Genomic DNA, 26,811 nt, shown 5'->3' with positions numbered 1-26,811 from the left:
TGGTACATTTACACAATGGAGTACTACTCAGCTATTAATAAGAATGAATTTATGAAATTCCTAGGCAAATGGATGGACCTGGAGGGCATCATCCTGAGTGAGGTAACCCAATCACAAAAGAACCCACAGCAACTTTTATAAAAAGCATATAATGGGAGCTTGTGTAAAGTTCCTGAGGTTTAGTTCATTATTATCATGGAAGAGGAACATGGCAGGGGGAAGGCAGACATAACACCGGAGAAGTACCTGAGAGTTCTATATCCAGATCCATACGCTGCAGCAGGAAGAGAGCCTGTTGTGGGCTTTTGAAAGGTCACAGCCCATGCCTGTGGCACACTTCACCAAGGCCACACCTCCTGGTCCTCCTCAAGTAGAGCTAGTCCCTGATTAGTTAGCACTCAGATATATGCACCCATGGGGGCCATGCTTATTCAAACCAGCACACCACCTATTACTTTGCTTAGAAGATTCCTATAGCAAAGGAAACGTTAGTGCCTAATCATATGGATGGTTACCAAATCTGGTTTCCCAAACTCTTAGTTAAACCTTCCTGGATTCCAAGGCTGGCTGTGGGTTCCTCATCTTCCCTAGAAGAAAGGGTTTTTAGTTCTAGGCCTTGTTTTTCGGTACTCACAAGGCTCTGCAGTGGCTGAACTCTTTTGTCACGTGTACAGGCTCTGGGTTTGAGCCCAGCATTGTAAGCAAAGAAGTGATTGACTTCAGTCTAGACAACAGATTTTAGTAGTTGACAGGAACTAGATTTGTACCAATTTAAGGAAGGTATTATTCATCTTTATTTCTAGTTCTTACTACAACATTTTAATTGTAGATTAATGTAGTTTGTGGCACCCTAGGGTGTAGCGCCTTCTTCCCTTGGCTAAGATGATGTATAAAGTGTCGATGAAGATGCTTCTTCTTTAACAATCATTCTAAGTATTACTGAGGTCCGTAAACCCCAGCTTGAGTGTGGAGGGAAATATCGTTTAGTTAGGCCTGTCTTTAGCAAATATGGGCTTGGTGTGGCTTGTAATAGCCCATGCCATTTCAAAGTAAGAGAAGGTATTTATTATGACCCCAGGTGCCCCTCCCGCCACTCTTAAGTCTACCAGAAGTTTGTTCAGCCGTTTTCTCCAAGTGTAGCGGATCCTGCTTCATGTATCATCTCTCAGTGTTAATTATAAGGCTTTGATCTGCCGCACTAATTAATCAGTAATTAGATAGTACAGTACGGAAAGAAATTAACAAAGATAAAAACAAAAGCAGCACTCCACCCAGGCTGCAGCATCTGGTAACTTGATCCCAAATCTTGTCGAGGAATCTGGGTTAAGTGCACTTTAGCCATGAACTCCTTTGATTTTGGTGGTGGTGGTGGTGGTGGTGACCTCAAGTAACTAATGGAATATGCAAAGGTAATCCAGATAAACAAACACTCTGGTTAGCTAGGGGCAGTAGCACCTATGATCCCTGCACTCTGGAGGCAGAGGCAGGAGAATTGCTGCAATGTTCAAGGCCAGCCCATCTAAACAGTAAGTTTCAAGCTGGCAAGGAAAGCATTGTGAGACCCTGTGTCCAAAATCTGCAAAAGCTAAAGAAACAAAAAATACTTGCTTACACTAATTTGTCATCGTCACCTTCCTCCTCCTTCTCCTCCTCTCCCTTCTCCTCTTCATCTTCCTCCTTTTCTTCTTCCTCCTCCTCCTCATCAGAAATCTGCTTTATGTATGAAGATCAATAATTACTTTGAAATGTACTAGTAGTTTTGGAAATGTAAAATATAAATGCACAGTTTAAAGTGATGTGTAAAATAAATTCATAGTTTATAGTGGTGTCCTCGCTATTGTTTTTCATTTTAAAATCCACTAAATCAGCTTTTAATTTTTTGATTTTTCTTTTTTTCTTTTTTGGTTTTTCAAGACAGGGTTTCTCTGTGTAGCCCTGGCTGTCCTGGCACTCACTTTGTAGACCAGGCTGGCCTTGAACTCAGAAATCCACCNCTCACTTTGTAGACCAGGCTGGCCTTGAACTCAGAAATCCACCTGCCTCTGCCTCCCGAGTGCTGGGATTAAAGGCGTGCGCCACCACGCCCAGCTTTTAATTTTTTGATTTTTAATGTTTTATTAGCACTTAGTAGTTGCAGAGGTAACAGATTTCATTACATTTTCATACATATATATAATGTATTTGGATCATGGTTACACCACATTGCCTTCTCCATCCCCCTCTGATACATTCTTCCCAGAAAGTTCCACTTTTCCTTTAATGACTTTTTTGTCCTGTTCTAGATTTAAATTTTCATATGTATTTATTTTGGTGAGGCAATCATTGGGGGAACTTAGAGACATGAGCGAGAGGTTATTGACAGGAGCATGAGTATCTTACCAGGGGTTTAACACAAGGAAAACTTCTCTTCTTCCAGCATCCGTTGGGTCCTTGGAGGAGGTGAGCCTTGCCAGCCCTCCCCTCTCCTATCTGTTATGCAGGAACTCATGGCTGCTTTTGATTTCAGTCTACCACACCTCACCCATCCGCCAGCTCTTGTCCTCTCTTTCCACGGTGTTCTCCGAGCCTTGCAGGGAGTGACAGAGATGTCCCATTTGTGACTGAGCATTCAGCAGGCACTCATTTCCAGCCCTTTCCTGGTAGGTTCTCTACAGTTCCTGCTGTCCACCAGCAAGGGTGCTGGCAGAGACGGTGTCCTAGAGACAGTGTCAGCTCAGGTGCTCAGAAGCAGCAGCAGCTGCCTCCCCACTGGTGCCTCAGACCTCCTCAGCCACAGGATTTCAGCCAGGATTACAGTACCAGAGGTGAGGTCCTTACAGTGGAGAGGATCCCCATTCTAAAAGAAAGTGCTTGCTTGCCCCCCTAAGACTGTAACCCTGTACCGTGTACACACCCTGCCCTGCCAGTCAGCAGTGTAGATTTCAGTCTACCCAGGGGTGAGGCTGCTCACAGTTCTCCCTGGCATCTTCCAGCACACTGGGGAGCTAGCTGGCATGAAAGAAGCTTCCAGCCTGGACTCACCAACCTGGTCTATAAGCGTGGTGTGGCACATGCCTGACCAGGACACATCAGAGCCATTGATTATTTGAATTGTCAGCTAGACCTCTAAAACAAAATGTTTACCTTACGTTAAAAAGTACAAACACGCCTCTCAAAATGATGCAAGGAGAATTAGTGCGAAGGGACTCTGAAACCCAGATGGATGTGGGCAGATGTCTAACAAGTATTGTTGGGAACCTTCAAGTGTTGCGGGCACCTTCCCATCCTCAGGTGCCTGCTCCTCTCTGGTCCTGGATTTAGAACTGTTTTGATGTATTAGTTGTGTATTTTCTCATTGCTATGATCAGGTACCTGACAGATATCATACAAGAGTCCATTTTGTCTCATGATTTTTGAGAGGCCAGGAGCTAGACTCAGTATAACAGACAGGTAAGAAGAGAGGCCATGGCTAGATATCCAGGATGGCTGGTTCCTTCCTCAGCCTCCTGACATAAGACAAAACCCTGGCAGCTCCTGTGTCCCGCCAGCAGGCCGCTGCCGATGGACTGGCTCGGCAGGTTCAAGGCCTGACCAGGACATGAACCACATGTGATTACACCACAGTTGCAGACCAGTCAGGCACCGTGCCTGTCTTCAAACTGACCAATCGGGGGGTAGGAAAGACCTCCACAGCTCTCAAAACCCCTTTCTCCTTACTCCTACCCTCTGTAATCATGACCGCATAGGGAGTCTGAGCCTGCACAACACTCGGGGCGCATGAAGGTGCCTCACCCTCCTTCCCTGGTGCTGCATTTCTGTAGTAAACAGCATCACCTTTTGCTGGCTGTAGGGATCCTGTCCACTGTGATGAGTATAAAGCTTGTGCAGCCATAGCTGAGAGTGTATGCAGGGTTTTCTGCTTCTGGGCTGTGCCATTGTCTTGTAAGTTCCCATGGAAGCAATTTTATGGTCCGGGCTCCTGCTTGCTTATACACGTGTTTTTATTTGCCAGGCACTGAAAGAAATAATTTACCTCTTGATGGAGCAGTTTAGGGTGTAAGGACATAGATCCTTGGAGAAGAATTTTACAGGAGTGTTTCAGACGTTCCTTGAATCCAAGTGTACCAGGCGATGGAAACCCGTAATAATCTAGTATCGTTGTAGATATCCGGGAGTCAGACTCATTTTCTGTAAGTTCATGCTGAAACCATTACCAGTGTGTAAGTTGCTTCTCTTGCTGCTATGACAAAAGTACGTGAGGAAACAGCCAGGGGAGCGTGTATTTTGGCCCCGGTTTGAGAGTACAGCCATCTGCAGAGAAGTCGTGCAGAGGAGCTTCAGACAGCGGTCTCATCGTATCTGAAGCAGGAACAGAAACAATAAACGGTTATGCCCAGCAAGCCTTCACCCTTTGGTTAAGTCCACCCTCCAACCATGGACTGTCTCAGCCCACACTTAAGGTACGCCTCTAGCTCAGTTCACCCACTCTGGTAATTTCCTCTCGAGCAGGCTTAGAGGTTTTTTGTTACCGTAAGGATTCTGAGTCCCATCGAGAAGATGAGGTTGACCATCTGAGGTAAACACCCCTCACCCCATCCTGTGCAAGGGAAGAGCCATTCGGCTTTCCTCTCACACCTGTCAGGGTGACAGTCCATCTGCAGCTATGGCTGAGGAATCCTCTGCTGTGCTTCTCCAACATCTTCCCTAATTAGAAGATGTTCATTTTCTGGGAGGGAGTGTCATTTATTTTATGTCGGTGTACTCCAGAAAGTTTTGCCTCTCAGATTTATCTTTTCCATAGAAATAATCTTACACAAGCTGACTCTAGTCACCATGATGGCTATCTTACACATTCATGGTTAACTGGCCAGAATTAAAGGAGAGCAGCCTTCTTGTCTCACTCAGTAACCATAGCTGCTCCCATGCCCCATCGTCCGTGAGTTCATGTGGAAAGTAAAACGAGAACCAGGCATGAGAGCTGAGGAGATGTCTCAGTGGTGAGAGCCCCAGAGCTCAGAGCTGAGGTGATGTCTCAGTGGTGAGAGCCCCAGAGCTCAGAGCTGAGGAGATGGATGGTTCAGTGGTTAGAGCCAGAGGTCAGAGCCCTAGAAAGCTGTGACTCCAGCCTCCAAAGGTATAAATAGGTAATTCTGAGCAAGCCGGCTGGGACCACCCTGTCTCAGTGAATAAGGTAATAGAAGCATAAAGGAAGATTCCCAACATCAACCTGGGAAGTCCACATGCATGCACACTGCCTCTCCACCCACCCACTTACATAAACACTTGCACACACATACATGCACACAGCACACACACTCAGTGTAAAGGGCAGTGGGAGACTCGGGTTTAAACACCCCTCAATGCTTTTGTCGCCTCGTTGCTGTCCTGTCAGTGGAGGCTCGCACTGGTACCAGGGCCATCCAGATACCACTTCTCCCCACCAGCCCCACAGTCACAACCCCACCCCACTCCCAACCACTATTTTTTTCATCTGTATCCTGTCAGTGGTCTTACCACCTCTCTTTTCTGTTCTGCCTTTTCTTTATTCCATCCTTCATGTTGCTAGCTCAGCTTTGTGCCATGGGCATGAGCTATTGAAAGTGTTCAGTGACTCGCACCTCCATGCAGAATAAAGAACAAACATTCCATTGTCTCACAGTGGAGCCAGCTCTGCCCCTCTCCTCTCTCTAGTGTGTACCTCAGGCTACCACTGCTGTAGCAATTAACTTCTCTCCGCTCCCAGGACTCAGTCCTCCTTACCGTCGAATCACCTCAGGAGTTGCTCCTCAGAGACATTTACACCCTGTGGTATCCACTGCTGATGTCCTTCATAGCACTTGCCATGGTCAGAGAGGCTTCTGTTCCTGTTGGTTTGTCTGTCTTATTCAGCATCACTGGTACCTGCAGCAGCAACTTTCTGGCACATCAGCACACTCAATAGGTAGTTGTTGGATGAACAATGAATAAAGGTACCCTCTTCTTCCTGGTGCATATGGCTTCAATTTGATCGTGTGACCTCTTATCCATAAATCAACTGGCAGAACATTGGCTTTTCCTGAGGATTCATTATAAAGTAAATGTGGCAGCCTGTAATGGCTTGCTTGCCCACCGTCGATAGCGTGAGCCCAGACAGACAGCACTTCTTCCTGTTTTACAGAAAATCTTCAGAGGAACTGGACATGGACAAGGTGACTGCAGCCATGGTATTGACCAGCTTGTCAACCAGCCCTTTGGTCCGAAGCCCTCCTGTGCGGCCTAATGGTGAGTCTGGAGTATGGAATGTGCCCATTAGCTCCAAGAGCAAGGCCTCTCTCTCTCCTAGGACTCTCATTCCTCCCAATAAACAGTTGGTTTCAAATTGAAGAATATGCGGGAAGTAGAGACCCTGGGCCGTCAGCCTCCCCCGCTCCTCTCCCTTACACCCCAGGATACTGATGTGCTCACCTACACAGCTCACAGACACTGAGTTCTACCACTTGATTACTCTGTTTCAGGACATATCTGTGCAGTACTTATGTGCCTTTTTCCTCAGGAAACCGGAGAATGGTCTAACAAACTTGTCTTCCCAGCATCATTTCCTTTTGATTGTACCAGTGAGCACACTGAAGGTTGAGTAGTTTGTAGAAGCATTACCATACACTTCATAACCAAAGAGAATTACTTAGTCCATTCACAAACTCACTGTATACTTATCAGATGCCACCTAGAAGATTTGAACATATCAACAGAATAGAAATAGTGGCCGTACTTCTAGGGACTGTGCAGTCTCCTGGGGAGAAGACTGTCAGTCACGGCCTTGTTAATAGCTAGTACATTGACTGAGCACAGACTTGCTGTCTGCTGCTTGCTCTATGTCATCGTATGTCTACCAACAAGTGTATGCAGTTCTCTTGTCACTGCTTTACAGAGAAGTAAGCCAAGGCATGTGTGGCTTGACGTAGAAATGACCGTACTACATTTCTAGGTCCTATCTGCTTCATTCCAGATCTGCCTTTCTAATCAGGCTTCATTTAATCTGCACTTCATTTAATTTAGTCAGGAAAGCAGACAGCGGGAGCTGGAGTTGGATGGATGATACTAGGCACTTTATCATGACAGGTCCTGCATACCTAAGGTGATCCACACAGAGAGGGGAAAGTTTGGATTAGGACAGCAGGCAGCATGTGTGTAAGTGTGTGCATTTAAATACAGACATACACAGATGAACTTACATGCACTGCATAGGCACAGGCATTGAGATGAAGTAGCCATTCTTGCTTAGTGGCCTTTGGGAGCCTCTTGGCAAATACCCAGATTTGCCTTTCTCATCTAGGCAGCGTGGCTGGAGGTAAAACTGGGGTAGCCCACAAACCATTCTAGGAATGAGTTTGAATACCATACAATTGTTTTTTAAAAAATTGAGAACATTTCTATTGATACTTTGTATTTAAAGGTTAAAATTAAAGTAAACCTTTTGATTCTTCAATTGCAAATTTCTGTTAGCTCAGCAATAAGAGTATGCCAGTGCTCATTTGTGGTTAAAAAACACACACACAACTATTTACCTAGGCATGACGGCACCCGCCACTAATCCCAGCACTGAAGGGGCAGCAGTCTCTGTGAATTGATGAGGCAGCCTGGTCTACACAGAGACCCTGCCTGCCTCAAAATAAACAAGTATATAAATAAAAACTTTAAAAAAATAACTACCTAAGTGCTAAATGTGATGTCTCCCACTGGTTTTCAAAAGGAAGCTAATTTTTAAAGCAAGGGAAGCAATTTATAATAACAAAATCACGAGTTTGGGTGGGAGGATAGTCGTTCTCCAGAATTGTGGTGTATCAGTGAGTAGGGGAACCTGTTGTGATGTTCTCCTGTGCCTGCCTGAGACGGGTTGTTCCATTAGGAGGTCTTTGGCTTACACTCCCTTGGGTGCTGTAGCCCAGGGAACACTCTGCAATGGCCCTTTCTGAATCGCTTCGGCCTCCCGGTGAAAGAGTGAAGAATTCAAGCTGGTAAGCCGACGCGACACGCTGCTGTAGTGCACTGTGAGAATTGCTAGTTTTCAAAAGCAGTTCAGCTGCTCCGTTGTGATGTGGTAGCATGTGTATCCAGCACTGTCACTTTGATTTTTGTGCGGTAGGGTATGCGAGGAAGTCATTGGTTTTCACGCCTTGTGCTAGTTTTAGGAGGTCACCGTATTCAGCCATCAGTCTGCAGGAAGGAGACTCGAAGTCACTTTGATACTTGCAAAGTGCAGGTATGCAGAAATGACCATTTAATTCTGGCAGAGGTTTACCACCACGAAATGGCAGCTTCTGTAGAACTTCAGCTCTAAACCTAGTGACTTCTACTCAACTTTTAGCTTTGTGTAGTTGAGGAATTTGCTGGAAATCTATAATTAATTAGGTAAGGGTCATGATTTCCCACAAATGCTAGTCTACTAGTCATCTTTACTGCATTAGTAATTACACAGACATTGATAGTATTTTTTAATGAGGCATTTTGGGATTTTTTTTTCCTCCTCCCCCCTCATAATTAGTTTTAATATATTCGTGGTGCACATAAATATGGAAGAGAAACTACCCAGAAAAAAAGTAGTTTATGTAAGTGCTAATTAAGTTTGGGCATCTTGAAAGATAAAGTAAATCTGTAGTGACTAAAGCCCCTCCTCTGACATTAGCAGGAAGTAATCTCTGTCAGACTACCTATAGTTCGTTTGGGCATCGGTCTGGTCAGTAGGCATTGCCAGTAAACCCTGATGCCATCCAGCTCTGCCACAGAGATAAGGATGTTCACAGTGGAGGACCTACATGCTCTGCAAGACCAAGGGCCACTATCAGACCAATTCTAGCCTTGGCCAGCCAGGTTCATTTCCTAGGTAGAGAGCAGGCAGATGAGTGCCCTAAGGTCTAGGGGGGATTGGAACTCAGGGTGTGTAAGCAGAAATGGGGACTGATAAGTGTGAAGGAGGAGACTAATAATTGGGGGCCAGAGGGAAAGGGGAAATTAGAGTGAGGGGTCATGACCCTGATATATGAAAATGCCATCACAAAGCTCTGTATACTGACTTTGACAATTAAGTTTAAAGGGATATAAAAGCAGTCAGAATCTAAGGCCCTATTATGTGTTTTCATCAGTAGTGGGAACTTGCTTTAGATGCCTATCTAGAAATTACCATTTCTCACAGAATTTTTGTCTACTTTCTTATGCATATATCCTAAGAACCGTAGTTATATGAGTAATGCCATTTTTAAATTGGGATGGGGAGGAGCAGGGTGGAGGCTTGCTGGCCAGATAGTTTGGGAAGCTACCATGGGCAGTCTCCCACTCAGAAGCACTTCAGCCAGCAAACCAGAGGCGCACAGTTGGTGAACAAGAAGTAATGATTATTTTCTTGTTCTTGTATGATCTCCACCAATTCCAAGGAAGGAGCCTCACACTAGAATGCTCACTGAGAGCACAGACAGTGTGTTGCAGTGTGGCTAGAACAACTGCTTAGAAAGAACCGTGTGACTGGGGTGGGTGAAGACAGAGCCCCTTTCCCGGAGGCTCTCACTTGCTGTCCCCTGTGTTCACAGAGGGTCTCAGCGGGTCCTGGAAGGAAGGTGCACCATCCAGCAGCAGCAGCAGCGGCTACTGGAGCTGGAGCGCTCCGAGTGACCAGTCCAACCCATCCACGCCCTCTCCACCACTGTCAGCTGACAGCTTCAAGCCCTTCCGCAGCCCCGCTCCACCTGACGATGGCATTGACGAGGCAGACGCCAGCAACCTGCTCTTCGATGAGCCCATTCCCAGGAAGAGAAAGGTAGGTGTGCTGTGCACTGCGTTGTGCACCCAAGGTCCTGGTATGCAGTCTCACCCCATGCCTGGTCTTAGCGGTCTCTGACATTGCAGATTCCCCAATTAAAGCCAAAACCGACTGAAACCTCCATGTCTGTGTCCCATCCGACATGTGTGCTCCATCTGTGTATACATTGTCTAACACCCTTACCTTTCTTGGAAGCTGAAATACTGAACTGAGGCTTCCTGTGGGTGCATGCTCTTAAAATACAGTATTTTTTTCTTTTCTGCTTCTGTTAGCCCAAAAGCGTTTGTTCATTTTATACAGCTAGATAGAAGAGCTACATAAAAGCTAACATATAAACATGTCTACTTCATCCCCAAAATTATGTTTACCAAACACAAATGTAAAGAATAGCTAAATAGATGAATAGATTAGAGCTCATTAGACTGACTGACCATACATGTGTCGGTCCTCACAGTAGAGCTCTGTAGAGACCAAGGTCCCAGGATACATTTGTTCCATAGCCCTGCAGTCCACCAGAGCTGCCATCCAGATCCACAGCCTCTTCATTCTCTTCAGGAATCTTTCATTTACTGTCACCATGTTCTGGGTTTCCGGTTTTTTAACATTATTTATGCTGTGTGTTGTGTGTTTGTTTGTGTATATAGAAGTTAGACAACAGCTTGTGGGAGTTGGTCTCTCTTTCACTATGTGGGTTCTAGGAATTGAACTCAGATTTGGCAGCAAGTGCTTTTACCCACCTACATCATTCTCACGGACCTGTCACCCTCTGTTTTATAGAAGCATTTTTATTTCATAGACTGCAACACTGCTACTAAATCTAGGGAACACTTCAGCATTGTTTGAAAGTTATGTGAAGCTGTGATTTTTTTTTTAATGCTAGTTTTTAATTTTATATGGGTGTCATCATTCTTAAATATGACTCATAAACAAGGCAAACTGCAGCCCCAAGGATGTAGTCAGCCTTGTCCTCCCCTGAATGTGGTCCAGCATCCTCTCTGCTTCCCTTGGCATCACTCACAGTGTGCAGCAGTGAGCACTACCATGGCTCTCTCTGGGTATGCCCTGAGGATAGGGCCATCCACCAGAAAGGAGGGCCTTTGTGCAGTATCCTGCTGTTCCCAGAAGCAGGGTCCTGCCTGAAGAGTCCATCTTATGCAAGGGCACTCTGCGAGACACTTGGACCCATGGATAGAATACACAGAGAGAATACACAGCAGTGTGGAGCTGAACTCTTGTTTAGCCTGCCATTTCCAGGGATTCTAAGCAAACAGTCCTGACTCATAAGTATGGCCAGTGTTGTGGCAAGACCTCAGACATAGAACAGGGGCCCTCTAGTGCTTCCAAACTGCATTAATGAATTAATTGATCAATCACCTATCAGAGATCAGTTTGTATGTTTTATAGAACTGAAAGTCATATTCTTCCCTGGTCAGGCTGCATTGGACTGGCTCGGGTAGGCTATCCACATACCTCAGCAAAATTAGCAAACAGTTGCATCACCAGAGGAAAAAATGGGAGCTTCCCCACAGCATGGGTACAGGACTTGACAGGCAAGCGTGTGGACTAGAGTTCAGATCGTCAGAATCCTTAGAAGATGGACACAGCTTCCAGAGTCTCAGTGCTTCTATGATGGAGATGAGAGAATCTCCAAAACCTCACAAGCTAGATACACAGAACTGACACCCAGGGTGTCCTCTGACCTTCAGGCACGTGCGTGCGTGCACACACACACACAAACACACCACTTATTTGAAGACCATAGGCTTCATTTACAAAATGCTCAGTGTGGACACAAATGGGTTGTTTAGAACTAGGTGTTTTCTTCTAGACTCAGCCTTCCCCACAGTGATAAAGGAACTGATGGCGCCATGTTGTGCGGCCTTGACCATTTGTATCTAAACTTACTTTGAGTAGTTTAAAAAGAAAATAGGACAGCTGCTCTTCACCCTGCTGTTTAGTGAACTAATATTTATTGAGCACCATAGGCAAAATGCTGAACAGCCTGGAAGCAGGGCACAAGAGCTGGTTCATTCATTCACTGAGAGCTGGGTGTGCACAGGTTGGTGTGTGAAGGGACTAGAATAGCTTTAAACGCTGTCTTCAGTTGTTGCAGGATGCAAGCTCTGCCATTACAGGTACTGTACATTTCAAACCACGTCTCAACGGTCTCTACAGAACTCATTGTAGTACTCGCAATGCCAACTTCTTCTGTCTCAGTCTCTCATACCCTTCTGATCTGGGCTGAATGACTCCCACCAAAGAGGGCATCTATTCTGTCATCAACACATTGGTGACTTAAAAATATACATCAGCATTTGCACGTTCACCCAGGGAGCTTCAAGAAATGTACCTCTCGGGCATCAAAGAAATCTCAGAATTTGCCATAAAAGATGGGAACTCCAACTGTACACACTGACAACCAGGGTAGCACCACCACCCAGGAGAAGAGAAAAAGGAATGTTCCTTGGCATGTCTGTGTTTAAGGATGCACTTTAGCAACCTGCGTGCATTAGGTCGGTAATCATGGGGGATGAGAACTGACTACCAATGGAAAGGATATAAGCCTATGAAATAACTAGTTTGTCTGGGCAGACAGTCTGTTTTGTTGATGGAACTTCCTAATTTCTTGCCTGTTCTTTTAGATTCTTACTGTCCACTTGAAATCAACAGTCATTTGCAGTAGAGGTTGTTATCTAGTGGAGGTTGTTTGAGAACCTTCTACTCCCAGAGTGACTGGTAGGCTGTGAGTCACTGTAATGAGAGGTGAGCGGGTGTGAGGATCCGCTGAATGTGGGGTCAGCACTGCCCTCTGTGGGGTTTTCATCTCAACTGTGTGCTGACACGTGAGTGGGTCCTGTACTGTGGCCCGTCACTCAGAACGTTTGGAAGCACCTAGACCATGTCAAATGATCCCCAGTCCATCCCCCAGCCACTGCTCTGAGACCCTAAGAAAGCCAGCTTGACCCTCGAGATGGCACCTTTTTGTAAACCTGGTAATGCGCCCTCACACCTTGAGGGACAGTTGTGAAGTTATTAAATGTGATTCCACATACGAGAGCATGCACTCTTTTAACAGACATTCATTCCCTAGGCTGTAAACACAGCAAGAGAACTGTTCACTGCACATAGGTATGGGTCATGATTGCGGACACCATCGGCTCTATCTGACCTGCTAACACTCACATTAGGAAGTTCAAAGTGTGCAGTGCTTTGCACAGACACATATTATCTGATAATCACTACATTTACATGTTTTGTCACAGTTTATCAGATGTTTATAAATGCAGCTTTTCATTTAATCGTACCCACAGTTTTTGGTACAACCTGATTCCCACTTTGCAGAAGCAAGTGATTACATTTGTATGAATTGCCCAAGGTTGTTTATATTGTGACAGAAATACAGTGAGCTTAGCATAAATAATAGAGGCTGCTTGTGAGCAAGATGAGTTAAAGAATCCACAGAGGCGAATGGCATGTGGGCAGCCTAGTCAATGGCCCGGTGGGAGCTGAGGCCGAAGAGGGACTCTACTCATTCCTCAGCCACAGCAGTGAAATGTGAGAGAGGCACCAGGCCATCCTGGCTCTGCACATCAGTTGGCCAGCTTTGGGAGGGCAGAATCTAGCAGACTTTTTTCCTCTGTTTTTTTTTTTTTTAATTAGATTTTATTAGATATTTTCTTTATTTACATTTCAAATGCTATTCGGAAAGTTCCCTATACCCTACCCCTGCCCTGCTCCCCTACCCACCCACTCCCACTTCTTGGCCCTGGCATTCCCCTGTACTGGGGCATATAAAGTTTGCTAGATCAAGGGGCCTCTCTTCCCATTGATGGCCCACTAGGCCACCTTCTGTTACATATGCAGCTAGAGATACGAGCTCTGGGGGTACTGGTTAGTTCATATTGTTGTTCCACCTATAGGCTTGCAGACCCCTTCAGCTCCTTGGGTACTTTCTTTAGCTTCTCCATTGGGGTCCCTGTGTTCCATCTTATAGATGACTGTGAGCATCCACTTCTGTGTTTGCCAGGCACTGGCATAGCCTCATATGAGACAGCTCTATCAGGGTCCCTTCAGCAAAATCTTTCTGGCATATGCGATAGTGTCTGGGTTTGGTGGCTGATTATGGGATGGATCCCCAGGTGGGGCAGTCTCTGGATGGCCCATCCTTAGTCTTAGTTCCAAACTTTAGTGAGGTAACCCAATCACAAAAGAAGTTACTAGATATGCACTCACTGATAAGTGGATATTAGCCCAGAAGCATAGAACACCCAAGGTACAATCTTCAAAACACAAGAAAATCAAGAAGAGGGAAGACCAATGGGTGGATACTTCATTCCTCCTTAGAATAGGGAAGAAAATACCCATGAAAGGAGTTTCCTCTGGTTTCAAATAGATTGTTTCCGAACTACTATGGAATGTGATTGGGACTCTGAGAAGATGCAGTTCCTGTCATGACCACGAGGTGATGCAATGACCCAAAGTATGGGCACTATGGTACTCTCCAGAGAAAACCAATTCTGTAGAAGGCTAGAAGTTAACTACCAATTCCAAAAGACCTTCTGGAAAGTCAGATTCCTGGTTCTGTCATATTTAGGTATGATGTTCTGTGTATTCTGAAGTTGGGGTGTGTCACCTCTGGTGTTTCAGCCTGCTATCTGAAAAATAAAAATGGAGGTACCATCCTGATGTACCTGTTGTGAGGATTGCATGAAAAGAGGAGAGAGAAATAGTATGCACCCAGCAACGCTGTGCTGTGTTGTGCTGTGCTTTCACTCTTGGATGCTGAGTGAGTCGGGAGCTTAGGAACCCTAGGCATAGAGACAAGATGCCATGGGCCTGATCCTGTATTGATAGATCAGTGCTGAATGGCTCACGGTGACTGTGAGCCCCTCAGTCACCCAGTGCACTTTTGGGGTTAATGTGAGAAAACTCACTGCAATGGTGTGAGTTTGGGTAGCTCTGGCAGATTCTGGACCAGCAACAGTATCCCAGAGGCACTTATAAATCCTGGTTTTCATCACTTTCACTTGGTTCGTAGGTGTGGTGACCATGGACAATTTTACTGGGGGTTGGTTGGAGGGGAGCTTGAATCAAAGCAGGAAGCTGTAAGCTAACACAGGAGTTTCCGTAGCTGTGTGGTCTTTAACCATGAGTTAAGCATTTGCTGCACTCTGCATTTTTTATCTTTGGGGCTTATACTTATCTCCCAAAACACACAGATCTACAAAACTCATGAGTATAATGTGTTGTTTTAAACAAAATCCCAATTGTTCAATTTTGCCAATGAAAACTTGGGAGCCAGATGCTGCCGATGCTGGAGTTAAAGCCTGCTAGCTCAGACAGGTAGAGAAGCAGCCACTGACCTTCCTCCTTAGTGGACCTCCCAAAACTGAGTGTCCTCCCTTCTACTTCCTGTGCATCTGCCTATCAGGACTCCTACTGACTCCCTCTTACTATGTCTTTTTGTTAATAATCACATATTCGCTCCCTGTCAAATGCCTCTTGACCCATGGTTGATTTTACTTAATCTTGTTTACAGTATACAAGCAAAATGTTCCTGGATTAAAAGTGTGTGTTAGGGTTGAGCTACACCACAACTAGAAATGTTTTTCCAATAAATAACATAATCTCGGGGTCCACAGTGTGGTTACATATCCTGAAACAATGGTGTCCACCTGCATCGTGAACTCTACAGTGTTCATTCCTAATCTGCTTCTCAGGAGCAGGAAGGTCTCCCAAAGGAGTGCTGTGCAGAAGCGGTCCCAATGAGGACAGTGTGTGACCACATCAACCCCACAGGTACACTGGGTGATAGAAAGGCTCACCACCCTGAGCCACTCGGCACTGACGTATCAATACGTATCAGGATGGAGGCAAGTGTTCTATTGTCTCCATACCTAGGGTTCCCTAGCCCCCCACCCGCCCAGCATCCAAGGCACAGCACAGCACAGCACAGCACAGCAAGCATTAGCAGCATTCATGGCTCTTCCATCTTTTCATCTATATGTGTTTCTCTGGAACGACACATCATCAGGAAGAGCAGCAAACAGTTAACCAGGAGAGGAAGAGCACAGATCAGAGCCCTGGGCGCCCAGAATCCAGGGTGGGCCAGCCATGTGGTCCCTAGGTTGAGGGTGCTGGAGCACTGAGGACCTCAGACATCATCTACAGTCATCCTAACCATCCAATCTCACCTAGGAGGCAACAGGACAAAATGTACTTCTAGAATCCATGGATTAAGAAAATAGTTGACTAGGGATTCTTAGTAACTCAGGAACCGTCAGGCCGCACGTTTACCTCTATCCTGGACAGGCCACCACCAGTAAATTCCTATCACTGCAATGCCAGCCATGGTGGGACTGACTGAGGGAAAGTGGAAGGATGTAGGGTTCGTACAAGGTCCTAAGTTCTGGCAACAGGAATGAATGCTCACTCGTTGCCAGTGGAAATGCAAAATGTGGTATAACTACTTTGAAAACTAGTTTGGCAATTTCCTACAAGTTAATTATGTGCTAAGCATACAACCCAGGAACTCTACAGTTGCATCTGTATTTACCTAAGAGAAAAGAAAATGCATGTCCACAAAAAGACTCCTAGACAAAGGTTCATTGCGGCTTTATTCATTATCACCCCAACCGGAAGCAACGCAGATGTCTGCCAGCAGGCATGTGAAAGAGGAGACTGGTGTATTCATAGTCGAATACCACACTACCAAAAACGAGAAAAGCTACCAATGCGCAGAGCAGTGGGCCACTGTCAGAATGTCAGCGTGTCGTGGGGATTCAGCCACAGGAGACTGCATTGTGTGTATGCTGTGCACAGGGAAGTCTTGATTGTTCTTTGTTTTTAAGACAGCCTTACTTCAAGACCAAGCTATCCTCGAGCTCACTGTGGAGCTGAGGATGGCCTTGACTGACTTTGTCTACCTCCCAAGTGTGCCTATGTGTTTATACAATGCTGGAGATGGAGCCCACGGCCCCTCTTCTCAGCTTCATATGTCAGACTTCCTCCAAGTCTGGGTAGGGAATCTCCCATGCCTCCTCTCCCAGAGTCCTCTCTGTCTGGAAGTCCCACCTTACTCTTCTGCCTTTTGCTCTAGGCCATAGGCTTCTCATTTTAACCAATCAGAATGTGCCTTAGGCAGGCAAGGGAGGACAGAGCCACATCTTCACACAGTGTACAAAACCATCACCTCAGCACTAGGCCACTGTGCTACAGTGGTGTTCTTATGACCTCTAGACTATTAATTCAGTGTAAGCTAAGCATGTCATATCATACTTCAAAATCAAGCCATGCCCCTCCACCTGGAATGGAAAGCTACCGCTGCCAGCCACCCTGTTCGTCTTGTGATCGGGAAAATAGAAGGCACTCCATATATCCCAAGTATGAAACCATTTTAAAATAGCACTGTGGCCGGGTGTGGTGCTCAAGCCTTTAATCTCAGCACAGTCTGGGGAGGGGGCATATAGGCAGACATATCTCTGTGAGAGCCTGGTCTACACAGTAAGTTTCAGGACAGGCAGAACTGCATAGTAAGACCCTATCTTGGGGTGGAAAATAGGATTGTGAGTCAGGATTTGTGGCACGGGCCTGTTGTTCCAGTACTCAATAGGCTGAGGCAGGAGGATCTCAAGTTCAAGACCAGCCTGGGCTACATAGCAAAGTACTAACTCAAAAAGATAAATAAATAAATAAATAAAAAGATTGAGAGCTGAGGTCAAAGGGGGTGTCACCAGCACCGGGGCACTTAGTCTTCCAACCAGCCATACAGTTGTGGAATCTCCAGAATTTCTCTTTAACCCACGAGCAGATAACCGAAGAGCCTGCCAGGAAACATCTACACACCTCACGTGGGACAGTGTTAAAATTCCGAGTCTGCAATTGTCTGGAGTGCCCAGCTCTCCTGGAACTGTTGTAATATTAGCTGAGGTAGGAGGTACAAGTTCCCGCTAATAGGGGCCTCCTCTCCCCTTCCTCTGTCCTTCGGCTGCTCCCTATAAAGAGGGCCTGTCTGCGAGACTTCAGGTCAGCTGACAGGACTTTGATGTTCAACAAAATCACTTTGGACTGGGGGTGAATTTTCAGCTGTTGCCCATGCCTTTGTGGGAAGCACATCTGTTGGCGCCCTAAGGAGGGGCCAGCGTTGAGCACAGATAGGCCGTTCACACTTGGTTGCTGTGACTTGGCCAGGAGCTGCTTGGTTTGGCTTCCTCCAGACAGCTTGGCCCACGCAGCATTTTGGCCGTTGTTTATTTAGCTATTTTTTCCTCCTCCTGTGGCTTGCTTTGCTCTGCCAGAGCAGCAAGTAGTCAGTTTGTGGACAGAGGTTGATTTCAACTGGATAGAGTGAATATATTGAAAAGAATTAAGCTTCCATTAAGTGGCTCTGGCCTAGGGAAGCGGACCCTTGGCTTGCGTAGAGCAAAGCTGCCCAAGCCCATTGAAGCTGCGACAAACCTCCCCTCATGTTTGCTTGTCTCCAGATTTAGGCAGGCTCTATTAGTCAAGTCAGGTTCAGTTTGCTTTGGTTTTGTTGGCAGGATCTCACTATATAGTCCTGCCTGGTCTGGAACTCCCTATGTGGACCAACATGGCTTCAAACTCACAAGAGATTCACATACCTCTGCCTTCTGAGTGCTGGGAATAAGAAAGTGTGCCAGGTTGCCCAGATGAGACATAATTTGTATAAGTTAAGAATAGATAGCAATGGATCTCAATATAGATTGTTCACCAAGCATGCTCAGGGCCCTCAGTTCAAACCCTCAGCACCAGCAAAAGCCAAGAAACATACCAGCAAAAACGCCAAAAATAGGATACTTTTTAAATTTTGAAATTAACATAAAATATAATTTTTCCCAGTTTTTTGATTGGTTGGGGTTTGTTTGTTTGAGACATAGTCTCTCTACATAGCTCTAGCTGTCCTGGGCCCCCTATGTAGACCAGGCTGGCCTCTTGGGTGCTGGGATTAAAGGCCCAGTATTTGCTTTATAAAGTTTTAGTATCATTTTTGCTTTATGCTTGGTTGCTTTCACCCTCACTAGCAAATCCATTCCTTCATTGGCATTAGAGCCCATTTCTTCAGGATTCCAGGTTCTAGTGAAGACCCATTGTGACATGTAGCCTTTTAAACAGAGAAACTTATGGATTCTTACTAGACTTTCTGTTCATAGCCAACCATTACTGGATTAGCTGGACACCGCAGCCTGTTTATTTTTGTGTGTATGACTGTTTCATCTGCATGTATGTACATAAACCATGTGTACACTTACTCTTGGCAGAGGTAAGAAGCGGGTGTCAGATCCCTGGAACTACAGTTACGCATGGTTCTGAGGCACCATATGGATCCTGGGAATCAAGCCTGGGTGGTCTGCAAGAACAAGCACTCTTAACTATCCAGACACAGAAGTGTTGCAACTGGTTCTCTACACCCATACTTCACCTATTTTTGCAATCCTGCCCTCTTTCTTCCACTTCTAGGAAGACTCTGCTAATGGGGAGATGTTTTTGAGAAACTCTGGGACTGGACCAAGCTTATTCCGATATTCTGCAGGTCCTCCTGTTTCACTCCACCCCCTCTTCTCAGTTCCTTTTTATTGTGTAATCTAAAACTGTCTCTGCTTAAATCTACCTTAAAACCTTGCTCATCCATCCAGTCTGGGCTGGGTGCCCTGAGCAGACCTTGAGCATGAACTCCACAGCCAGTCCCACAACACCCAGAGGAAGCTTCACTCCCAGGAGCTCTAACACGCCCAAGATCATAGAATCCCAGGATCCCAGAATCATAGGATCACAGAGACAGCTGAACTCTGAGGAGTTCTGACACAAGCAGGATCACAGGAAGGACAGGTTCCAGGTTACTTGGCATCATCAGAACCCAATTCTGTCACCATAGCAAGTCCTGGATACCATCACACTAGAAAAACAAGATTTGAATCTAAAATCACTTCTCATGATGATGATAGAGGACTTTAAGAAGAACATAAATAACTCCCTTAAAGAAATACAGGAGAACAAAGGTAAACAGCTAGAAGCCCTTAAAGAAGAAACACGAATGTCCCTTAAAGAATTACAAGAAAGTACAATCAAACAGGCAAAGGAAATGAACAAAATCATTTAAGATATAAACATGGAAATAGAAACAATAAAGAAATCCAAAGGGAGACACCCCTGGAGTTAGAAAACATAGATCAAGCATCACCAACAGAATACAAGAGATAGAAGAAAGAATCTCAGGTGCAGAAGCTACCATAGAAAACATTGACACAACAGTCAAAGAAAATGCCAAATACAAAAGGCTCCTAATGGAAAATATCCAGGAAATCCAGGACACAATGAGAAGACCAAACCTAAGGAAGAGAGAGAGAAGATTCCCAACTTACAGGGCCAGTAAATATTATCTTCAACAGAATTATAGAAGAAAACTCCCCTAACCTAAAGAAAGAGATGCCCATGAACATACAAGAAGCCTACAGAACTCCAAATGGACCAGAATGATAATCTCATCACATAATAATCAAAACACTGAATTACTGAACAAAGAATATTAAAAGCCATAAGGGAAAAAGGTCAAGCAACATATAAAGGCAGACCTATCAGAATTACACCAGACTTCTCACCAGAGACTATGAAAGCTAGAAGATTGTGGACAGATGTTATACAAACCCCAAGAGAACACAAATGTCAGCCCAGGCTTCTATACATAGCAAAACTCTCAATTACCATAGATGGAGAAACCAAAGTATTCCATGACAAAACCAAATTTACACAAATCCAGCCCTACAAAGGATAACAGGTGGAAAACAACACAAGGAGGGACATTATACCCTAGAAAAAGCAAGAAAGTCATCTTTCAACAAACCCAAAAGAAAATAGCCACACAAACATAATTCCACCTCTAACAACAAAAGTAACAGGAAGTAACAATCACTTTCCCTAAATATCTCTTAACATCAATGGGCTCAATTCCTCAATAAAAAGACCTAGGCTAACAGACTGGACATGTAAACAGGACCCAGCATTCTGCTACATACAGGAAATGTACCTCAGTAATAAAGATGGGATACTCCCTCAGAGTAAAAGGCTGGAAAACAATTTTCTAAGCAAATGGTCCCAAGAAAGAAGCTGGAGTAGCCATTCTAGTATCAAAGAAAATCAACTTTCAACCAAAAGTTATCAAAGAGATAAGGAAGGACACTTCATACTGGGCAAAGGAAAAATCTACCAAGATGAACTCTCAATTCTGAATATCAATGCTCCAAAAACCCCACATTCATAAAAGAAACTTTAGTAAAGCTCAAAGCATACACCCCACACATTAATAGTGGGAGACTTCAACACCCCACTCTCAGCATTGGACAGATCCTGGAAATAGAAACTAAGCAGAGACACAGTGAAACTAAGAGAGGTTATGAAGCAAATGGATCTAAGATATTTATAGACCATTTCACCCTAAAGCAAAAGAATATACCTTCTTCTCAGCATCTCATGGAACCTTCTCCAAAACTGACCATTGACAAAATAGGCCTCAGCAGATACAAGAAGATTGAAATAATCCTGTGCACCTTATAAGACCACCATGGACTAAATAGCAACAAAAACAACGAACGAAAAGCCCACATACACATGGAAGCTGAGCAATGCTCTACTTGATGATAACTTGGCCAAGGAAGAAATAAAGAAAAAATTTAAAGACTTTTTAGAATTTAATGAAAATGAAGACAACATACCAAAACTTATGGGACTCAATGAAAGCAGTGGTAAGAAGAAAATTCATAGCTCTGAGTGCCTCCAAAAAGAAACTAGAGAGAGCACACACTAGCAGCTTGACAGCACACCTACAAGCTCTAGAACAAAAGGAGGCAAATTCACCCAAGAGGAGTAGACATCAGGAAATAATCAAACTCAGGGCTGAAATCAACCAAGTGGAAACAAGAAGAACTATTCAAAGAATCAACCAATCAAGGAGCTGGTTCTTTGAGAAAATCAACAAGATAGATAAACCCTTAGCTAAACTAACTAGAGGGCACAGGGACAGTATCCTAATTAACAAAATCAAAAATGAAATATAGTTGGGTCCATGATAGTGAATATAAAGGCAGGGGCAAGAAACTGCCAGCTCAGATTTTCAATCACAGCACAAAACAGAGAGAGCACCAGGCTTTGAAGACTCAAAAAATCCCCCCACCACCACTGTCATACTTCCTCCACTGGGACTATACCTCCTATCTTAGGGTTTACTGCTGTCAACAGACACTATGACCAAGGCAACTCTTGTTTGTTTGTTTGTTTTTTCATTATTAATAATTATATTATTTATTATTTTATTTACATCCCAAATGTTGCCCCCTCCCAGAGTTCTTCCCCCAACCTCCCTCCTCTTCGCCTATGAGAGGGTGACCCCCTCCAGTGCCCCTCCTTCCTGGGTCATCAAGTCTCTACAGGATTAAGCACATTCTCTGCTACTGACAAGGCAACTCTTCCAAGAACAACATTTAACTGGGGCTGGCTTACAGGTTCAGAGATTCAGTCCATTATCATCAAGGCAGGAGCGTGGTAACATCCAGGCAGGCATGGCACATGAGGAGCCAACAGTTGTACATCTTGATCGGAAGGCAGTTGGAAGACTGAGTCTTCTGCACTGGGCAGAGCTTCAGAGCCCACCCCCACAGTGATGCACTTCCTCCAACAAGGCCACACCTCCTAATAATGCCACTTCCCGTGAGCCAACGGATTTAAACCACCACACCTCCTCAGCCTATCCTAACAGCTCAATCAACTGAGAAACCAAGTATCCCAGCACCTGACCCGACGGGGGCCATTTTCACTCTTAAACAGCCACAGGGGTTAACTTAGCTAAGCCCCATTACCAGCCTAAAGACTGGTATGATGACTATCTTTTTGCATGTGTGTTACAGCTTGAGTGTGATGCTCTCAGCTCGTCTACACACACCGTTTTCCAAGAAGCTTATGTGTGAAGACTTGCTCTGCAGCTTGTAGTCATTCAGAAGTCTTTTTTTTTTTTTAACCCATTGAGTCTAATTAGCTTTGCCCAAATTTGCATGGGTGTGGAGCCATCTACTCTTGTGTGGTTGTGCCAACCAGAAGCCACAGACTCCCCCTTGTCCAGCAGCCTGCCACTCTCAGTAACTTCTCTGCTAGAGGCAGGATCCCATTCACTTGGCAGTGTTGACTGGCTTGATCTTGGGCACGTCTTCTACAGCAGCCTCACAGCTCTAACTTGGTGAGCACACAGTGTTGTCACGATCAGAAGACATTGTTTAGCTGGGGTCCTCCCCAGCCTCTGGCTGTACAGCCTTTCCCTCCCGCCTCAGAGATGGTCCCTGAGCGTCATGGAGGAGGGGTGTAAAATAGATGCCTGACTTTTGGATGAGCAAAGCACAGACACTTTGGCCCATTATCAGTTTCTGTATTAACTGTCATCAGCTGATAAGACCTGAGAGCTGCAGTAGTCAAATGCTTTGGTATAGTATAATCAAAAGACACAGTGATTTGATCCTTACATGCTGAGGAATGAGAATAAGGAAATTTTGTTTTACATAATTAAGCCATGTATGTTTTCTATAAGAGCAGAAAACTTTCTATGTACTGTAAAACACTGCAATTATAACATATAGTAGGCTTCAAAGCTGAGTCCAGATGTTCAGGGGTATAGGCATTGGGTGGTGTAACAACATGTGCTATGCAGAGTGTGTATGTGTGTGGTGTGTGTGTGTATGAGAGAGAGAGAGATATGTATGTATGTATGTATGTGTGATGTGTGTGTATGGTGTGTATCTGTGTGTGATGTATATGTTGTGTATGTGAGTGTGTGGTGTATGTATGTATGGTATGTGTGTCTGGTGTGTATGTATGTGGTGTGTGTATGTGTGGTATGTATGTATGTGTGTATGTTGTGTATGGTATGTATGTGTGTGTGGTGTATGTGTGTGTGGTGTATGTGTGTGTGTGATGTGTGTGGTGTGTGCACAGTGTGTATGTGTATGTAGTGTATGTGTGGTGTGTATGTATGTGTGGTATGTGTGTATGTTGTGTATGGTATGTATGTGTGTGGTGTATGTGTGTGTGTGGTATATGTGTGTATGATGTGTGTGTGTATGATGTGTGTGGTGTGTGCACAGTGTGTATGTGTATGTAGTGTATGTGTGGGGTGTTTATGTGTCTGTTGAGAACAAAGCCTACAGTGAAGTTAGGCAATACACCATGGGTAAGGGTTCCCAGAGACAATTCAGAATTACTCTGCTTTTAGTATTGAATTAATTGTGATCATTGTTGTTTGGAAACTGTTTGCTGGGCAGAGAAGGTAGCTCAGTTGGTGATGTGCTTAGGAGGACTTTAGCTTAGTCCCCATGTGTAAACAATGTATAAAAGCTAGGCTCAACTGCATACACTTGTAACCCCAGTGCTGAGGTCGGTACCAGCAGCTCCTGGGGGGCTTGCTGGCCGACCAGCCTAGTATTCGTGGAAAGTTCTAAGTAATGAAAGACCTTGCATCAAACAATCAGGTGGGTGATGCTTGAGAAGCAGCCCCCAAGGCTGTGCTCTGTCCTCTGCTCGCATGTCTTCCTGTGCACATACCCATGTCCCCTCCCACAGCAATACAGCTACAAAAAGGAAAACTATTGCTAAGTTATTCCAAATTGAGTTATCTTGCATGTTGCATGGCTGCAGCAAAAGGCTATAAATTAATCAAGGTGTTTTAATGTTATGAGACTTTAGTCTACAGGCAGTAGACATAGCTCAGCAGGTAAGGTAACTTGCCCACCTGGGCCTGAAGACAAGCGTTTGATTCCCAGGACCCATATGGTAAAACAAGATGTCAACTCCTGCCCTCCACATGCAAACAAACCATGGCATAGGTACTACCTCTGTCTCAGTCACCGTTCTATGCTGTGAAGAGCCACCATGGCCAAGGCAACTCTTCGAAGAGAAGGCATTTGATTGGGGACTTGCTTATAGTTTCAGAGGTTATTTTATCATCATCGTGGCAGAGAGAATGGCAGCATGAAGACAGACATGGTGCTGCAGAAGTAGCTAATCCTAAATCTTCATTCATAAGCAGAGATAGGCTAGGCCTGATGTGGGCTTTTGAAACCTCAGTTCCTAGTCTCAGTGGCGGCCACACCTCCTAATTCTTCTGTAACAGTGCCAGTCCCTGGTGACTAAGTATTCAAATTTGTGACCCTAAGGGAGGCATTCTCATTCAAACCACTACACCCTTCACACACATGCACACATGTAAGCATACAAACTGAATACAATTTCATTCCTGGGGAACTGCTTGTTTAGCATGTCCAAGCCGCTGAGTCCCATCTGAGCACTGCAAAAATGTAGAAATGCAGTCCAGGGCATGATGATAGTAATTCAATGACAGCTGCTCTAGGGGGTGATCACCCCAGATGCCGTTCTGCTGGTATCCATGGCATCATGGAGGCTTTACGCTCCTCTGTAGGAGGTTGTATTACGGTTCCTCTTTTGTGATCATTAGCACTGTGGTGAGGGGGGGAAAAAAAAAAAGAACACTGTGGTGGTCAGAACAGGCCCATGTGGTGGCCTCGTGAAGCCCGTGGTGGGCTCAGTCACTGCGCTAGGAGGCATTTGGAAAATGCTAAACCCTCACTGAGGAGCGTTGTGTAATTGTGTGCTGGGGTAAAGTTTGGCTTCTGCAGCAGATCCCAGGTTTGCTCCTTGAGTCTCTGAAACTCTTTAACATGGAGGCCACTAGCAGCATCTGTCTCTGGGGATCAAGTGCTTAGAACAGCACTCCCCCCCCCACCCAACCACCACCACCACTAATCACTTAGTTTAAGTACTGTCAGCGTGTCCCCAGTGGTTCTTAGGAAGAAATGGAAGTCGTCTGGGTTCACCCAGCTCTTTGCCCACTGGGAAAGCCCAGAGCAGAGATTCCGGTTGTCAGGAACATGGCGAGTGAGCAAAGGATATAACGTGCAGTGGGGACAAGAGGGAGACTGGATAGACTTGCTTGCATTGTGATGTTGTCTTTCCTTCTTCCTGTAGAACTCCATGAAGGTGATGTTCAAATGCCTTTGGAAAAGTTGTGGCAAGGTGCTGAACACAGCTGCTGGCATCCAGAAGCACATCCGGGCTGTCCACCTAGGGTAAGGCAGCGCGCCCTCTGTCCACCTCGGGTAAGGCAAGGCAGCGCGCCCTCTGCCACCTCGGGTAAGGCACCGCGCCCTCTGTCCACCTCGGGTAAGGCAAGGCACCACGCCCTCTGTCCACCTCGGGTAAGGCAAGGCAGCGCACTCTCGGGCCCATTGTCCACCTCGGGTAAAGCAAGGCACCGCGCCCTCTGTCCACCTCGGGTAAGGCAAGGCAGCGCACCCTCTGCCACCTCGGATAAGGCAAGGCAGGCCCTCTGTCACCTCGGGTAAGGCACCGCGTCCTCTGTCCACCGCGGGTAAAGCAAGGCAGCACGCCCTCTGTCCACCTCGGGTAAGGCAAGGCAGCGCGCCCTCTGTCCACCTCGGGTACGGCAAGGCACCGCGCCCTCTGTCCACCTCGGGTACGGCAAGGCAGCGCACCCTCTGTCCACCTCGGGTACGGCAAGGCAGCGCACCCTCTGCCATCTCGGGTACGGCAAGGCAGCGCACCCTCTGCCACCTCGGGTAAGGCAAGGCAGCGCACCCTCTGCCATCTCGGGTAAGGCAAGGCAGCGCGCCCTCTACCACCTCGTGTAAGGCAAGGCACCGTGCCTTCTGTCCACCTCGGGTACGGCAAGGCAGCACACCCTCTGTCCACCTCGGGTAAGGCACCGCACCCTCTGTCCACCTCGGGTAAGGCACCGCACCCTCTGTCCACCTCTGGTAAGGCAAGGCAGCGCGCTCTCGGGCCCTCTGTCCACCTCAGGTAAGGCATCACGCCCTCTGTCCACCTTGGGTAAGGCACCGTGCCCTCTGTCCACCTCGGGTAAGGCAAGGCAGCGCACCCTCTGTCCACCTCGGGTAAGGCAGCGCGCCCTCTGTCCACCTCGGGTAAGGCAAGGCAGCGCGCCCTCTGTCCAC

At 45.9% G+C, this 26,811-nt stretch overlaps 1 protein-coding gene and 1 long non-coding RNA gene across 5 annotated transcripts in view; one reads left to right on the top strand and one right to left on the bottom strand.

The window, feature by feature from the left end:
- Positions 1-26,811, top strand: part of Znf704 (zinc finger protein 704) — a 177,566-nt gene that overhangs the window by 137,975 nt on the left and 12,780 nt on the right. For all 4 annotated transcript variants that reach the window (XM_021158282.1, XM_021158283.2, XM_021158280.2 and 1 more), the window contains 3 exons: positions 6,137-6,240; positions 9,540-9,766; positions 25,805-25,905. In XM_021158282.1, coding sequence (XP_021013941.1) covers positions 6,137-6,240; positions 9,540-9,766; positions 25,805-25,905 — 432 coding nt within the window. The remainder of the gene's footprint in view (positions 1-6,136; positions 6,241-9,539; positions 9,767-25,804; positions 25,906-26,811) is intronic.
- On the bottom strand, positions 3,811-19,464 carry LOC110291248. Its single transcript, XR_002377543.2, has 3 exons — positions 19,398-19,464; positions 19,039-19,136; positions 3,811-4,338 (listed from the first exon to the last, which is right to left on the bottom strand). It is a non-coding gene; the product is annotated as an uncharacterized LOC110291248 (long non-coding RNA).

The sequence above is a fragment of the Mus caroli genome, chromosome 3, assembly GCF_900094665.2.
Source record: "Mus caroli chromosome 3, CAROLI_EIJ_v1.1, whole genome shotgun sequence".
NCBI lineage: Eukaryota > Metazoa > Chordata > Mammalia > Rodentia > Muridae > Mus > Mus caroli.
The sequence above is the reverse complement of the archived record's forward strand: the minus strand, read 5'-3'. Positions and strand labels throughout refer to the sequence as shown.